The sequence below is a fragment of the Pollachius pollachius genome, assembly GCF_949987615.1.
Source record: "Pollachius pollachius genome assembly, chromosome: 11".
Lineage (NCBI taxonomy): Eukaryota > Metazoa > Chordata > Actinopteri > Gadiformes > Gadidae > Pollachius > Pollachius pollachius.
In genome coordinates, this window is record NC_136944.1 from 19,105,649 (window position 1) to 19,123,744 (window position 18,096).

Below are 18,096 nucleotides of genomic sequence, written 5' to 3' on the forward strand. Positions count from 1 at the left end.
TATGAGATGGGGCGTAGAACGCTGCAATAAACACCCTCATCTCTGTTCGATGAGAAAATAAAAGGCGTGCTTATAAAATGGATAAAATGATTTCACTGAGAGACTGCACGTATGTATGATGATGAAAAGAATGGTAAAGACCAGGTGAACGCGAGTGTGTGTCTGCGTGCGTGCACGTGTTAGAGCGTGAGCGTGCGTGTATATGCATGTGTGTGGGAGGCTGAGCGACAAACAAGGCTACGCTCAACGAGAGGAGGATGCGTGGGAGTACAAGTGCGATAGAGAGAGAGAGAGATAGAGCCAGAGAGATGCACAAGTGGATTAGGAGCGGAAACACACACACACATAGAGGCACAAACACAAACACACACGCGTGCACAATGAAATATTTGTCGTTTTCCTTCAAAGCGGGTGTCAGAATAAACGTGAACCGATACAAACACTGCTAGCACGCGGATTGCTGGGTAATGAAGACGCCATCAGAGGGGCAGCAGGCTTTGTGCCGTGCCTTCCCTATTGCTTTGAGCCGGCGTGATATGTGTGCGTTTGTAAAGAGGCGAGGTGGGAGGAGGTGAGGGAGGATTGGAGGGAGGGAGGGAAGAAAGGATGGAGAGCAGCTGCTGGCTCTTAGATGTGTAGGTGGGACCACTTGCAGCCCCCCAACGGCAACAACAATCTCTCGACTGCTCTCCTCTCCTTCCCTCTCCGCCATTGCCCTAACAGTTGGCATCAACATGTGCCTGTAATGGTAAATGTGCTGCATTTATGTAACACTCTTCCAGACACCAGGACTGCGCACACGCACACGCACACACACACACACACACGTCGATAAGGTGGATGCCTTGCTCTAGGGCTGCGCTGACGTACCGACATACAAGCCACTAAATGCTGGACAGGGCCGGGTTTACTGGAGCTCTGTGGACTAAACCCTGGACCACCCACCAAGCTCCACCCTGGTTTGTCCCACCACATACCCTCGCTTCCTAAAAAGAAACACTTGCTTACCAAACACTTACTTACTAAACACTGACTTACCGTAGACTTGTTCGCTAAACACTCGCTTGCCAAAAACACTCGCTTTCTAAACACTCATCACTAATAATAATGACAAAAGACAGCTATGCGCTTACCACTGTTCCCACAGAGTACCCTCCTCCCACCACCATTACCCACACTCTTCCAGAATAACCTGTTGTACTGCATTGACAACCATGTGCGGGCTTTCAGGGAAGTTTACGTCTCGATACTAACGAGGACAAGTCACGTCCTCGTTGTTTACAAAAGTTTCCGACACGTTTTCCATTGACGCCCATTGTCCCTTCGACGAACCCCAAACCCAAACACGCAGTGGGTTCCTGTCGCTGCGTGGGCCCCGGAGACCGATGTCTGCGGACTTTCCTGGCCGCCCGGCCCCTCCGCGTCAAACAGGAAACAGACACCAGTGAGATGACACCGGGGGTCAGGGGCGGGGGGGGGAGCGCTTGTTGACCATGACTGACAAACTGCTGGAAAAATTGTATCGCGGCCAGCTCTCAGCGGGCGCGCACGTTGAGTGGAGGGGAGTCACGGCCCCACCAACTCTGCTAATGCATTTGGACAAGAGGGTCGTGACACAAACACGCAGACACACACACACACACACACACACACACACACACACACACACACACACACAGTGACCTTTCCGTTTAGTCACACTGGACAGGTCGGATGAATCAGAAACACACGGGTAAAAACAGCAGGAAAAACGGGAACAAACACAATGGGCTTCTTTAAACTGCTCAGACGAGTGTTCATACAAATGAAATGCAGACCACTTTATAAAAACGTTGAATGCGTTTCAGGTCTGTCGTTATTACGAAAACCATCAAAAAAAAAATGGCATTCACTACTCGCATAGTACACCACAAACGATTGAGCGGAGAGATTTTAAAATTGACAGGGAAATCTGTCATATGCACACCACACTGGCGGCTCGGCTACGAGTGGAGCTACGCCTGCCAAAGTCTTGACAGTCAGAATCCTGACGTGCCCCATCCTTCAAATGAACCAGATTCTCAACGTCTCGCTAGCGTTCAGGTAGCAGTGGTGGCGCAACAGGAAGTGAACAGGGTACGGCTCGCCCGCTCTATTTCCCCCTCCAGCTCGGACCTGAACGATTGACTGGTTGTTTTGGCCACAGATTTAAAAGCTTTTCTGCAAACCTAATGCCAGGCTCGGTTCTCTATGAAGGCATCAGTGTGGCATCAGAAAAAAACCCCACAAAAGATGAATACCTATGAAAATCTGAAATCAATGGAGGCTTGAAGAGACCTGTGAGGGAGTGTGACAGGGGGCTTACTTTGCTGAATAAAACATTGTCACAGCGCTTTCATGTCACCCCCGGGGGGGGCGCGGATGTGGAGGGGGAAACCCGAAGTGGATCGCTCCACCTCCGACGATACGGCGCCCCCCCCCCCCCCCCCCCCCCCCCCCACTTCCAGAACCAACCGCCAGTTCTTCACCGCGGCACACATAACTGGCGCCGGGGAAATCTCTTCAAACAGCTGCTGATTTCCCGAGAGAGCCGACCGCAGCAAACAGGACTCGGTGACACCGGTCACCAAGGCAACCGTCTGACGGGGGGCTAGGCGCTGATTCCCTTGATGACCCCCTCAATATTTATGAATCGAAAGTCGACGCCATGATGCACGCACGGGGGAGTGTGCAAGTTATGTGCACGGACACACAAACACCGAGTTAGTTGGCTGTCTCTCTGTCGTTCTCTCTCTTTCGCTCGCTCTCTCGCTTTCGCACAGCTGCCATTCACAATTTTCGACTCGGATGAAAGTCTTCTGTGGTAGATTTCGGAACAGCAGTCATGCATAAATGATGTGCCAACACCCCTTCCCCGCCGTCGTTGGTACTGTACCACTGGACCCGCTTCACAGATCGTCAATAGTCGGGTAAAGAAACTTCCTGTCCTTCTAATTCTAACACTAGGTCGGCTGTATTTATGTCTGTGGCAGCAGCAGCATGGTCAATGTGAATTATCTGGACTAGCTGTGTTTATACTGGTGCACTGCCAGACCGAGATCAGACAGGACTTAACGGGTTGGGCTACACCGGTGTTTTGCGTGCTGTGAAAAAGGTCCACTATCACGGCGCTTCTCTAGAGTTTCCTCAGCCGAGTGTGCCCTTCAATGGAGAGAAGAACATATGCCTGCCAACGCACCGCACCATAAAATACCACTGCATCTCTGTATGGATGACAGAATGGCAGGCAATCCTCTTTGTTGTTTTAAATAGGTCTTCGACTAAATTATCTGCTTTTTAGGTCATCGTTCACCAAACTTGAGTGAATTTTTTTTTTCCATTTCTGAATATTTCAACAACATGCATCTTCCTCTGCAACTAGCTCCCTCAAAATTAACATTTCACTACCATCGTTATTCTACCTCCCACCAATAGGATGGCACCCACTTCCTAAAACACCCAACATTAATTAATGAAACATTACAGTGCTGAGATTGGTTGCGTTTGTGTGAAATCGGGTGTGTGTGTGCAATGTGCGAGTGCCCATCCATATTGAGCCTTCAAAAAGCTTGCATGTTGGCCGGGAGAATTGGTAGCCAGAGGTGAGGCCAGGACCACCCTGTGAGTGTTTGAGGGGAGGGAGAGAGAGGGAGAGGGGGAGAGAGAGGGGGGAGAGAGCAAGGGAGAGAGATAGATAGAGAGACATCGGTCAGTACATCCAGCAACTTACCCAGATCTTTGGAGCCATGGCTCTCGCTGGCCAGCTCGCCCATCCTGACCAGGGCATCAAAGTAGCCTTTGGCAGCAAATGTCACAGCTGGAGAGGAAGACACAAGAGAATCATTTCAGTTCCGGGTAAATGGGTTTCAGTTGCAAATGTATGCAGCAATTACATGCATGCATAACAAAATAAAAAAAGTGTCAGTGCATCTTTAAAAAAAAGACACAGCCTCATCCTATATGTCACTGATGAATGTAACTGATCGCTGATCACTCCATTCAGTGTCCCAGGGAGCTGGTCACTTGTAAGGGCTCCGATTTGCTACCACTGAACAAGAGTGACACTGGGACCGACTTCAGACAGGCCCACTATTAAACTTCAAGGTTTTCTGTCCGACTGGTTTAAGGCATGCACGACTGGATGAATCAACAGTGAAACAGACCACAGAGTCAAACACACCACAGAGTTGCACTCACAACCCCACAAACACACACCAATTTAAATCAATTGCTACACCTCTTCCGGATCAATACGAACGCTGGCTCCATTACTCCACCTGCGGCTCCCCTGGCTAACAACCTAGGCTAACAATGGGTAGACTCTCCTCTACCATGTTGAATAAAGGCAGCTAGTTTGTGTTGTTTACTTGTATTTCTTTGGGAGCCGAGGTACACTACGCACCCCGGCTCTGGTTGACAGATGGCACCAGTGCCTGCGGCGTTGACAGCTGACTGGTGCGAGCCACACTTAGCGACAACAGCCCAATAAAACAAGCTAATTGTAGAAGGTGGATGCAGCCTATAGATGGAGCGTGTCTCTCGGGCTGCGAGCTGGAGGGCTGCGGCGCGTATGCTAATGCTAACCCCAATTACAGCTGACTCAACAGCGGCAGACACTCCCTTCATCTTCCTGCCTCTGCCATCACCGCTAGGGAGGAGAGCTGGGAACAGTTTGGTTATGCGGGGCTCACTGGCTTATGGCTCTTCATTACGCCCTGAGAGAGTCCCACACTGCCTCGGGTCGGAAGGCTAAAAGGTGAACCGCAGCAAGCGAGTGTGTGTGTGTGTGTGTGTGTGTGTGTGTGTGTGTGTGTGTGTGTGTGTGTGTGTGTGTGTGTGTGTGTGTGTGTGTGTGTGTGTGTGTGTGTGTGTGTGTGTGTGTGTCATCAGCAGGAGGGATTAGTGAGTGTGCCGAGAAAAATAACAAATAATGTATTCCCTGAGGAGTAGTGAAGCTAATGATGTGTGTGTGTGTGTGTGTGTGTGTGTGTGTGTGTGTGTGTGTGTGTGTGTGTGTGTGTGTGTGTGTGTGTGTGTGTGTGTGTGTGTGTGTGTGCGTGTGTGTGTGTGGAAGGGGGCAGCTGGGTAGATAAGCTGGATCTAGAGGGGTCTCCGCTCACTAGTAGTCTCTAATGAAATGTGCACCGGTGGGCGGGGCAGGGATTATCAGAACTCTGATTGGAGAGCAGACACGTCAATCTTGCAAGGGGCTCATTGAGGACCTACACCTTTATCAAGAGCCGTCAGTGACGATGACCCAACGGATGACGTAGACAGAGCCAGTTACCCCCCTCTCCCCTCCCCTCCCCCCAGGAGGTCTGTTTGTAGTGAGGTGCTGAACTGTCAGTTATTGCACCATATGGACCGAGGCAAGTTTCCCCGCTCCTGGCCCCAGAAACAGAGCTCATTAGTCCCCTTGTGTGGACCGGGTCTTTCCAGCAGGGGCTCAGACTGGTGTGTCTTGCCTCCCTCAGTGTCTGGGATTAGTCGCTATGGGAGGTGAGGGGATTAAAGGGTCGAGTAAGCCCCTCGGTGGAGGATATCTCCCCCCTCGTGTTTACTCACTCATTTGGAATGCAGAGTTATGTCTAGTGTTAGTGGGGGGTGTCAAGTGTCAAATTCTTGTCGGGGCCAGGTGGACAATAATATGTAGTCAATCATGATCAGAATGGAGTTGTTGTGAGGGGTGTTGCCGTGGCGATGGCCGGTGGCGGGAGGAGAGGGGCCCGAATGTGGGGGGCCCTTGCTTGTTAATCGTCTTTGCTTGGTATTTTATCTCCATGAGGTCATCTATTTATTGTTATACCCGGTTTTATGAATTACGATGAGAAGAATGTCCTTAGGATGATCAAAATAGGAGGCTTGAAAAATTAAGATGAAAAGGAGATTCAGTCTGATATAAAATGTCTTTATACTTCTAAGTAATGACCCCCAGACTGTTAGGCGCTATTCTGAATTCAAAACTTTTATTTGTTTATGTGAGATATTGCCCCAGTTATCAAATGAATAAGGCTAACGGAGCGGCCTTTCCAGCATTAGATGGATCACTCTTTCTGCCTCGCGTTCCTCTCCTATACAGGCCATGCCGGCTCCTGTGAACCACATGATTGGCCCTTTTTCTGTCAAAGGGATGGATAATTATTATCTTTTTAGCTCTCAGTGAACAAAGGAGAGGGTAGAAGATGTATCTAGAGATAGAGACAGATAGGCACACATAGAGATAGACTGCGAGCAAAAGAGAGACGCAGGATGGTGAATTGGCCATCAGCCCAAACCTGCGGCGAAAAAACAAGGACAGTGGAAAATAAATAAATAAATAAATGAACAAAATAGGATGAGAGAAAAAAAAAAAAAAACTCACTGGCAAGCGCCTTCTCGTAGCTCTTCCCCATGGCAACGAAGTTCCGTAAACAAGGGTTGAACTGCTCCATGATAGTCTGTGAGGAGAGAGACAGAGGCACAGATATTGGTGGACGGACAGACAAAAGGAGAACCGGCGGCCCCTGTCATCACAAGGGCCGCTACTGCCGTATTCTCAGGGAATCACAGATCCACTCGCCCCTTTGGCCTCTCGTAAACACTCTTTTTACGTAACCTGTGGTAAACTGTCAGACACATAACCATGGAAACGCAAGCGTGGCACACAAAGGTCTTCAGGGGAGGGTTGCTGTGTGTGCGTGTGCGTGAGTGTGCTTGCATTCACAATAAAAAATAAATCAAATCAGTTATCAGGATCGTTTCTCTCCGCCCACGTCTCCGCCGTAGGGCCGTAGTACCGCAGTGCACAGTGGGGGAGGCGCCAGGAGAGGAAGTAGTTAATAATTACGACACACCGCAGAGGTGGAAGCAACACTTACAGGAGCCGCGTGATACAGCGAACGCCATGCGATTTTCAACGCCAAACAAACAATCCCGTTTTGTCCAGGAAGTGCCACCTGTGTGACGTCAAGTATGTAGGGCATTGATGAGAGATCTCATCGCGGGGTGTCAACGCACAGGAAACGAAGTGATGCCTGACACCGCCCCCCGCCCCCCATCATCACCACCACCACCATTGTCATAATTCCCTTCTCCCCTCCCGTCCTGTCCTCGCCACTGTGCCGCTTCTGTCCTCCTCCAGGGCTTCCTCCAATTAGTGGGTCCCTAGCCAGCGACGCAAGAACTGCCAGGGGAGACAACCAGCGGCGGCGGCAGCAGCCCTCGCTGCACTAGCAGACCACTGCTGCTGCTCCAAGAAGGAAGCTGGTTCATAATAATAATAATAATAAGAAGAAGTATAACAATAAAACCAGCAAGCCAGTGGCAAAGTGTTCCAGAAGACATTTCGTGTGGAGGCTTCCGGCATTGACCCGGGGACAATTGTAGCGGCGGTTTTCTGAAACTGAAATAACATTCCAGGTTCCTGGACTCAATGTGCTCTGCGGTTTGTTAAGAAACTATCTTGTAACAAAAGGGAGTTGAGGTTTCTAAAAAGGATGTGGGTGTGTCTGTATATGTGTCTTGGCCTGCTCTGCGTCAGGTAAAAATACATAATGATTCAAAGGCTAGTGCCATTCTGGAAGACAAATAGGCCTATGTCGTCCTTAAATAGAACATGGACTTTACAGACAGACTATAACCCAGGCCAACAGTGGAACAGTAGCCATTCCTGAATCACAGCCTGTCAAGAATACACACCCGTGCATCCAAGCCAACACCCAGTGATTTGGTTTGTTTGAGATTTTCGCCACTGGCTGTGGGAACCATCCAGACAAGGCCAAAGGCCAAAACTAAACAATATTCAACTCGATCCTAACCGAACAAAGAAATCAATTATTGGCTTTGCATTATGAGACTGAAATCCCCCTTCTTCCCGTTGACTAGAATGTTAGAGGGTGGCACTGCCCCCACCTACCCCCGTAACACCTCAGGGCAGTTAGAGGAACTTACTCATAGGAATGGTAGTGGAAAATTGTAAACAGAACGCGAGCAAATTGACCCCAACTTCATGGTGGTCGAAACGGCCAAAAAGGTTGGTTTCCAATAGGTTTTGCACACAATTAACCAGACACCACCATTGACCCAGGAATGGACTTGCCGCACAGACCACCTACACGGCCTGTGCTATGACATCATTCATGTAAAAACTAGGACCACTTCAGCTTGCCGGGGCGGAACCTACTTGAAGATCAGTGGAGACAAAGAGCGACACACAAAAACAAGAGAACGTAGAAAGCATTCCTAACTGAAGAATCAAGGTTGTATATTCAAAAAGTCTAGCACACATTACATTAATAATTACCCTCTTAAAAAAAGGGGAGTCGTCCATTTATCTTCTGCTAATTGCAAAGACTCCCTTTGGGAAACAGGGCTGTTTCAGGACAAGAGTTACAGTTACCGGTTCCAACCGTGTTTATATTTACTCGCTTTATGTACCGCTTCCACTTGCATTTTGTAACGGGGGCTTACGCCAACACACGCTAATGGAAGGAGCTGAGCGGGAGATTCCTGGCGATGTAGAACAAACGGAGACGCACTCGCGCATGCTCTCCAAAAAAGGTTAGCCTGTCTCTCTGCTCCGTGGAAGATTAAAGACTTGCCTGCTCCTCAAGGGACCTGCAAGGGAGATGTTTATGCCGACGTCTTTTAACTGATGCTGACATGCAGCCGGTTGAAAGGGAATGTGAGCCGTGTGAGCCTTGCAAACGCACACACACACACACACGATAAATGACAGGAAAGGATAGCGCGCACACACAGAGAAAGACAGTAGTGGTGATTCTAACTGGTGGGCGGATTACATAATAAAGTCAAGGCCAGTGCAGTGCAGCTTCACTATGGCACCGTCTCCCACTGAAATGGCGTCGGGTAGCGCACACACACACACACACACACACACACACACACACACACACACACACACACACACACACACACACACACACACACACACACACACACACGTGATTACAACGCTTTATGTGGAGCATCAAATCAAAAGCTTGAACGGTAAGTTGAAAAAGAGGTTGTTTCCATCCTTTAAACGGTCTTATTGTCGCTAAATCTGCCATTCCACTTTTAAATCGCTCCACATTTATTACCCTAATTGTGGCGGCTAATTGTAAAACTAGGCCCGAGAGGCACTGAGCCGCACGACACGGAACGCGAGGAAGAGAGACTAGGAAGAGGAACTCGTTAATACTTTTCGGCGTCAACAGCTGGAGGAAAAGCAAGAGACTGAAAAAGTCATTACGTGTCCCCTTCTCTTCAGAATCACTTCTCCGTGACATTGTTCGGTTACAGGGAAATCACGGATGAAGCCTCAGCCCCGCTGCCTACACAGAGACATACAGGAGACCACAATGGTCTACCGGCACAGGTCTCTCTCTCGCTCTACTAAAATTAGACCTCTCGCTCGGCCACCCCTTCCAAAAGACAATCCATCAAGGGCAGACCTACGACCCAAAAATAAATAGAATGTAGTAATGATGATAGATATGTAGCTCATTGTGACCTATATAAATGTACCCCCCTAACCCCCCCCCCCCCCCCCCCCCCCACACACACACACACACACACACACACACACACACACACACACACACACACACACACACACACACACACACACACACACACACACACACACACACACACACACACACACACACACTTTGTGTCCTTCGCCTCACAGGACATGGGGATTCACTATGGCAAAATAACACCAACTGATTTGGGCCAGAGGGATTACAGAAGAACATAATCAAAAAAACGAAACAAACAATTAGTCCGTTCAACCCCAATCCCTAAACGCTGGCATCGCTGCCTCCCAGAGTCGTGCAGATGCTTTAAATGATACAGAGAAGACATTATTTGCCACTGCAGTGGGCAAAGGTGTTGAGGCTGGGACAGAGAGGGACAGAGAGAGGGGCAGAGACAGATATGGAGGGAGAGCATAGGCCAGAACCCTGTTGATTTAATCAAGCAGGAATGTAAAGACAGTGGATGGAGTGGGAGTTGGACTGAAAACAGGGCAATCACGCACACACAGGGTGCCTTTGTTCTAAATCATATCAGCCGCGTGCGTTCAAGGTTCTGGCAGGGTCATCCTCAGCTGCAGTCTCGCTGTGACCACGACTGAAAATGAGCGGATTGTCCATGAGAAGTTGCTGGTAAACATAACCACTACCCATGAATTGATAATCACCATCAGCACATTTAACCGGAGGGCTGTTGTATGGGTCATTGAAACAATTGATTTGAATGAAAAGCCAGAACTTCTTGCAATGTATGAAGAAGATCATTGTGCAGAAATGCCAGGGATGGGAATCAAAAAATGGTAAGTAGTGAACAGTAATCCAAATACAAATAAGAATATCAATTATTATTATTATTATGTATTCGTTACTGACTTTTGTTGTGTGAGATTTTGATCTCGCAAAAGATTTAAAAAAATCCCCCAAAGCAATCTGATCCTCATCAAACTCGTTCAAAATGAGGAAGAAAGACTTTCTTGGATATCAGATGTTTTTGACGGTGATGAACCCGATAGTGAAGGAGAAGTCTGTTTAATTGGGGAACCGTAGAGAGACAGCCCAGCTCGATTACAAGAAAATGAGCCAGTGCCAATTGCATCCACACATCATCAAAGCCAATGAACCGCTTTTCAGCGTTCCTTCTCAGACATTCATGTTTTTTCCGACGAGATAAGGATCGAGGTTCCTGTATTTCCATTTGCATAGTTTAAATCAAAAATAATCCCCGCCGCCCACACAAGGGAGACGCCGAGAGTAGGCCGTATTAATATTTATGCCACGCGATGCACAGAACGTACATGGGGGGAAACCATGACCTCCCCTTTACAGTTATACTTGCCTAGAAAGAAGTCTGTGCTGACACGGCCATCCAATAGAATGGGTGTAATTAGTGGTAGTAGCAGTATTGGTAGCAGTATTGGTAGCAGTAGAAGTAGCAGTAGCGGAACACAACAGACATTGAAGTACTGAAGAGGTTAAAGAAATGAACCATTTGAAGCCAGTGTGCAATAAATGAAACCAGTAATTCATTTGATGGGGCTTGCTACTTCTTTGGTGGCGACTTATATGTGGACTTAAGTGCTAAACATATATTTACAACAATATGGAGCCAAACAATACTTCAGGTCTTCAAGAATCAATCATAGCCTTCTGAAAAGTGTGCCACACACACACACACACACACACACACACACACACACACACACACACACACACACACACACACACACACACACACACACACACACACACACACACACACACACACACACACACTTATCTCTCCTGCATTTTTGGAAATACCAAGCTTTTGGAAGGGGCCTAACTCCCCTTGGGTTTTAGTACAGTCAGGGTGACCCAAAGAGCATGCAATTACTCTAGGCCCATCCCTAGTCGTCACGGCAACAGACTGATCAGCTCTCATTTCTATAATTAAATTACCATATGATGTGAATCAACCAACCAATCGTCACCATACTACAGCATCCTTTAAAATCTCCATGCTCGCTTGACCATGGTGTCAGAGGACATGTGGCAAGGTTACTTCAGTCCCTAAAGGTACCCTATGAGACGTCAGCGTCCAGAGAAAGCCGTGCGCGAGGCTATGCTCAGCCATTGGGGGCAGGTATCCAATTAAAAAGACTTGGAGCCTCACCGCTTCCTCAGGGGGGCTAATCCTGCAACCTTATCGTAGCCACTTAAAGTCATGGTTAAGGTAAGGTAGCTAGCTCAGTATGAGACTGAGAGAACAAGAGACGGGTGATAGGAGCTGACAGTATGCAATGTACCGTTTTGTTTTTACAGATGTGGTACGCTGAGGTAGAGAGCTGTAATCACGTGCTGAAGGGATTAATCAATACTAGTTGGCTGACGTGCCCATTGGAGTAGTTTGTAACCACGAAGTGGGCAGGGGCTCTGGGGCCGTTGGAAAGAAAATGCTGGGCTGCATTTCCTTGAGCATTTTGTTTTGTGTTAACGTCAAGCCTGCACAAATCAACAACATAGTGAAAGGCACACGGCTGACCACTTCGGGTTGTTTGATCGATTGGTATGCTTTTTTTTGCTTGTGTTACTTTCACCTTGAGTGACTGAGGATTGATTATGAACATAATTAAAAATACATTTGCCTCTGAATTTATTGGTTGAAGATTAGGTCGATTTCAATTCTTTCAAGATTTTGTTGGGATGACTACACCTTAGACTAGTACTGTATTCCCACATTAGGTGATAACTTTCAAGAAATCCATAAAATATCCAGAAGAATCCAGTTATCCTAATTTAACAATTGGTTTTGGAAATAGGAGACTAAAGCAATTTGGGCAATGACATACCATTGTTTTTACTCCAAACCAAGATGACCAACATGATGAACCATGATGTGATCCAATTAATTTAACCATTTAAGCGACACCAGTCAATCAAGTAAAATGTTCAGCTTTTTGTTTTCTGGCCTGAGTCATTCTTGGGCATGTTCCATAAATAATAAACATGTCTCACTGAAAAAATTAATGACGTCCCTTCTATGTGTCTTTTTGAGTTTTTAGGACCAGGCTAACGCATGTCTTAAGTGACCGAGAGGCAGAGGAAGCTGACAACACCTGCGCTAGTACATTTCTGAAAGGGCCAAATCTTTTGTATGGAAAATAATACATGAGCCCCCCAAAAAAAGGAGAGCTCAGTCACATTATGTGCTTTTGGACAAAAAGGCAGGATATGGGACTGAAAGGGAGGTATCTACCTGTTGTTCCTTTGAGGCTAGCAGCGTCGACTAAGGAGACGTTGGCACCATGACACCTAATGTGTTTCCCTTGTACCGACCACACGAGACACACATCAGCCTTACCTAATAGACATGGTTAACACCAGCCTTTGACTGCCCAGGGAGATTCAGTATGGGCAAACTGGGTATGCATGTCTAATTCCACGTATTTGAAAAGGCCATGAAGGCCCCTAGAAGATGCCTCCTGGCAGGTAACCTCCCCTCAACCATGGGTGGGAGGAGCATGGATAATCAATGCTATTAGGAGCTGCCAATGAGAGTCATGGAAACAAACAGCTACCCAGGAGTAATTCTAACTATTACCCCTGGATGTGAAGAAGGTCATCATCTGAAGCCTCTTCTCGATTCTCTTTTTTTCCCTTGTGCTCGTGTAGCATTTATACATCTCCCTTCCTCTATGTGTAATTGCAGCCCCGAGTAGCTCCACTGTAATTAGGGACAATTTCACAAGGATGGTGGACTCTCTTGCACAGTCTCTCTCTCTCTCTCTCTCTCTCTGAGTTCCTGGATGGGGGGGGGGGGGGGGGGGGCGGGGTTAGGACCCTCAACTAAACAGACATGCTTCTTTAACATTTCACCTGAAAAGGCAAGTCAAACGAAAACCTGTGCAAAGTAAAAAGGAAAAGAGAGAATGTCTGTAAGCCATCCACCCCTGCACGCTGAGAGAAGGTGGGCGTGGAGCTCAGTTTTCTCTGCTGCATCGCAGTCAAAAGGCACAACGAAAAGAAATCTGCCGTTTGCAAGGCGATGCGACTGATAGTGTTTCCTGCATAGCATAATGCATCTTTTCCAAGGCCTGAGGCATCTTGACGTTTTGGAAAGATTTGATTTCGTGAGCACATCTCCGGTTAGTTTTTTTCTTCAAGGAGCCCCATGAGGAGAGCTGCCTTATGTCATGAAGTCCCAGAAGAAGATTATTATGGTGATTGATAGAGTCTAGGAGTGGCTGAGTCTTTGCAACTGACTGCAGGGTAGGTCTTATAGGAAGGAGCTGTTTGTGTACGGATATAATGTCAAGCTGTGGCACACATCTCCATTTAGTGACAATGCTGCTTTGCCATTTAGCCTTCAGAGATCGTTTTCCATCGTAGGAAAAATAGGTTTTACCCTTTTCACCATGTTCTTTGGTTAAATACCCCACACACACACAAAGACAAATATACACACTCACGACGATACCCTGACTTCCGTTTCAACCCCCCCATTACTATCTCTCACTCGTTCTCTCCAACCCTTCACAAACTGCAGGTCTCTCGGCACAATGACATGACAGAAACACAAAAGGATATAGAGTGTTGTTGCTAAGAGACCACCTGTCCAGATCTCCTGCAGCATACCAGGTGCTCGTAGTAAAAAACCAAAATGTCCTCTTAACACGGAGCTTGTGGAACAATAACCTTCCATTTGGAAGAAAACATATTGGATTTAATATGTTTTTTTTGTGTTTTTCCGACATACGGCCCCAAGCAGCACTCAACGCTGCCAGGATGATGGCAGTTTGTGTGCGTCAGTTTTGAGCCAGGGGATTGCAAAGAGTCATGCCACTCCACTTTAGGTTTCTCTCATAAACAGCCATTTGAGATAATGGTAGCCGCGCTAGCGGGGCCTTGTTGACTCTCTGGGAGTGTTGTCCCAAGCGTTTGGATGGGCGGGACACACCCAGCTCTGTTCCCTAGCAGGGTGCGTTTGGTGTCACCGAGAGACTCGGAATTCCAGTTCTAGACGTCAAAGACTGAAACCGTGTACGCCGCAAAAGAGAAACACAGTACGATACAGAATTCTCTAGTGAGCGCTTGTTGGCTACAGGTGGATCACCCCCTCCCTGCCACCGCTCCCTCCCCAGCTGAAAGCTTTGTGGAGGGGATTTTATCTGTCTGCATGTTAAGAGGCTTGACCTGAGGAACTGCCTCTCTCTCCCCACCAGCAGGAGGTCCCTGAACCGGTGACACGGCCAGCTGGTGAGGATCACTGTAGCACTTCCTCACACACACACTCACACACACACTCTTGCACCCAACAAGCACACACTAGCACATAACACACACACAAAAACAAGGACCAAACACACACACTAGCACCCTACACACACTCTTGCACCCAACACATACACACTAGCACCCAACACATACACACTCTTGCACCCAACACAAACTCTTGCACCCAACACACACACACGTGACTAACACCCAAGCGCCATACGGACAAGCTAGTACCTAGCACTCAGCACCAATGCAAACACTGAGACACACACAAAAACACACACACACACACACACTCAAGTGTCAGTGTGGGCGCACACTCTCACACTGAACGTGAACCCTGACATGGGGGCTCAGCCGTGGGGACGGCTTCAGTCCCAGGCAGGCGCCATGTCTGGGGCCGCCCGCGCCGCGGCGTGAGGAACAAGAAGCTAACATGAGTCACCGTGTGGACGGGGCCGCGGGTTGCCATGGTGCGCTCAAGAGGTTTATGCTCCCTGTCGACGAGAGCCAACTCGATCAAACCCCCCCCCCCCAGAAAGGAGTGCCTGGTTGCCGTTTGCCAACTCAACAAGCTCACACAAAAGGGAGTTTAACTCACACCCTCGCTGTTTGTACAATCCCTGCCCTGTTTAGCGCACACACACACACACACACACACACACACACACACACAACATCATGCACACATCACCAGTGTCATGAGTCACCACAGAGTGATCCTCACCTCACCCCCCCGCCCGCCTCCCTTCTCCCCAGTCTCTCTCCCGGTCTCTTTACAAGCGATTACTCAGCATCTTATCGTCCTTCAGCATCCTGTAACTCACTGTGGCCGGCGCATGTTGACTCTCAACTTTATCTTTACGACCGACACTTAGTCAACAGATCAATGGCAAAAATACGGCCTCATTCACTGCACTACAGGAATGTTTTTAATTACCATTTGTTGGATTTGTGTTCAACCATAACCTGGTGTGTAATATCTGGAGGGGGGAGGCTTCTGTAATCAATGAACCAACTCCTATGTGACTGACATTCTATTTCTTGAATGATTATATAACGTTCATTATAAAGGCAATGTGAAGGTCTAGAAGTGGTACAACTGTTTTTACCAGGTATTGAGGAAATACTTGATTGAATTGAATGATCAAAGACATCTGTAGAGACAGCTTGATTACATATGGAAAGAAATACATGTCTGATCCCAGCCTCTCGATTGAAACTGTTCAATAATCATTCATCTCAGGGTATTCCTTAGCAGGTATTTCCTTTGACTAAAGCATTACAAAAAATAAAACGTGGGAACGATCTAGCTGATAGTCTAAAGGAGCAAGGCAACCAGGGGGAACATGAAACCTATCCAGTCACATAATGTAGCCTCTATTCTTCGGCCAGAGTGTCAGATCCCTGGTGGGGAGAGGCGAGTCTCTCTACTCCGCTGCCCATCGCTGCTCTATCTCGGCACGAGTCTGACAAGTGTTGCTCCTCACCCCCAGAGACGAGGCTCGCTGGCGGGGTCACCGTTGGGAGAAGCGGGACGGATCTTTAAAAGTCGCCTTTACACGTTAAAGGTGTTGAAGCGTCATGTAAAACAGATGTCGGAAGGTGTGGTGCACACAGTCACTCTACAAACATTGAATGGAGTTGAATGTAGGCTAGGAGGGGAATATTTAGAAGTGGTTAATGAAACGTTGCCTTCCGGTTTTGGCTCTTAATGAACAGCCAGTCCATGTGACAAGCGTCACTATATCTGACCTGATTCAGATGAATGTCTATTCCCTGCTGAAACCCGAGCACTCCTCGGTCACTATGGCCTTATTTTATACTGATTTGGTAGAGGTGCCTTAAGGCAATGGACCAGTGAAGAATAGCAGTGAGAAGTTTGAAAAAAACATTTTCAAGTGGATTTAGGTGATACTCTGGTTTTACACATGAAACTGACAGAGGATATGGCTGTGGCATTAAATTGCATACTCTCATAAACTAGGTGTGTGTGTGTGTGTGTGTGTGTGTGTGTGTGTGTGTGTGTGTGTGTGTGTGTGTGTGTGTGTGTGTGTGTGTGTGTGTGTCCCCAACATTGCAACAGTTGTGATTTAAACACTATTGCAAAAGCAATGCAGCCAGCAAAGACGCTGTACAAAGCAAATCGTAGAGGTGCGAACAAGGATTTCAACGAATGTATTGACAGGGGTTCACTCATATTTTTATTAATATCAGTATTATTGCATCGATTCGGAAGAGGTTAACCTATATTCGAGGAAAAGGTGGGTCAATTTCTGCAGAACCGGTTTGGATGGATGTTGAAATCCCTAAAAGGCAAATGTTTGCAGTACCTGTTGCAACACAAAAGCCAAGCCTCTGCATACCCACTTATAAACCACGGCACTACCCTTACCCTAAAGCAAGTTAAATTAAGTGTTCTCGACGAGGTTAATTATTCGATAGCGGAACACTCTATGTATAGTAAAATGCAAATAGAAAAACTCGATTTTAACAGTTGATGTATTCAACGTCAAATGGTTAATCAGTAATAGGTGCGTGAAAGGTTCAGAAGGGTGGCGCATTCCTCAACGTTGAAGGAATTCCGAGGAGATTAAGCTGCTACCCATCAAGAGAGAAGACATTGCAAAATATTTTAACGATTGTCCTAATCATTACGCCTACATAGCAATAAATACATCCAAAACTGTGAAGCCGCATCATCGGAGACGGCCAACAACAAAAAATGTATCAGCTATACGCACGGCGCTTTTTACTACTGCAATGCATCCTACAGAAACCAAACTTTTATTAATGAGTCCCAACACTACCTTGTAGACATTCTCCGTGATGCGGTGAACCTCGTCGGTGCGAGACATCTTGGATTCTTCAGGCAAAACCATTAACTGTATTTTCCTTGACCAAAAAGGTATCCAGGTATAAGGTATAAACTGGGTAAACGGATGACAGCGACACTGGACTGAACGAGGTGAACACACGACTGAGAGAACGGCGGCGGCACCCAGGCAGGCAGGTCTCTGAAAACCTGCTCACAATGAACGCACCCCTCGCCGCCACTGACTGGAGTCGGTATTGGAACGCAGCACTATAGTCACCATGTCATTCCGTGCGCCACCTCTTGTCTTGAGTTTCCGTGCTTTTGGTTGGGTTTCATCAACGAAATAAGTGCTATCATTACGTTAATATGAATATAAATAAACATCTTATTCTGCGTTTGAAATTAAAATGGAGAATCTCGGTACCAGCAGATTTATCATATTGGCTGTTAAAGGAAAAAAAGTATAAATAAATGCTAAAGGAGTAG

The 18,096-nt window shown here is 47.4% G+C and overlaps 1 protein-coding gene across 2 annotated transcripts in view; it reads right to left on the reverse strand.

The window, feature by feature from the left end:
• Window positions 1-17,836, reverse strand: part of LOC307082289 (BAR/IMD domain-containing adapter protein 2-like) — a 46,931-nt gene extending 29,095 nt beyond the window's left edge. For both annotated transcript variants that reach the window (XM_079745806.1, XM_079745807.1), the window contains exons 1-3: window positions 17,603-17,836; window positions 6,380-6,455; window positions 3,749-3,835 (exon numbers count right to left, since the gene is read on the reverse strand). In XM_079745806.1, coding sequence (XP_079601932.1) covers window positions 3,749-3,835; window positions 6,380-6,455; window positions 17,603-17,674 — 235 coding nt within the window. In that variant the 5' untranslated portion in view covers window positions 17,675-17,836. The remainder of the gene's footprint in view (window positions 1-3,748; window positions 3,836-6,379; window positions 6,456-17,602) is intronic.
• Window positions 17,837-18,096: the final 260 nt, after the last annotated feature.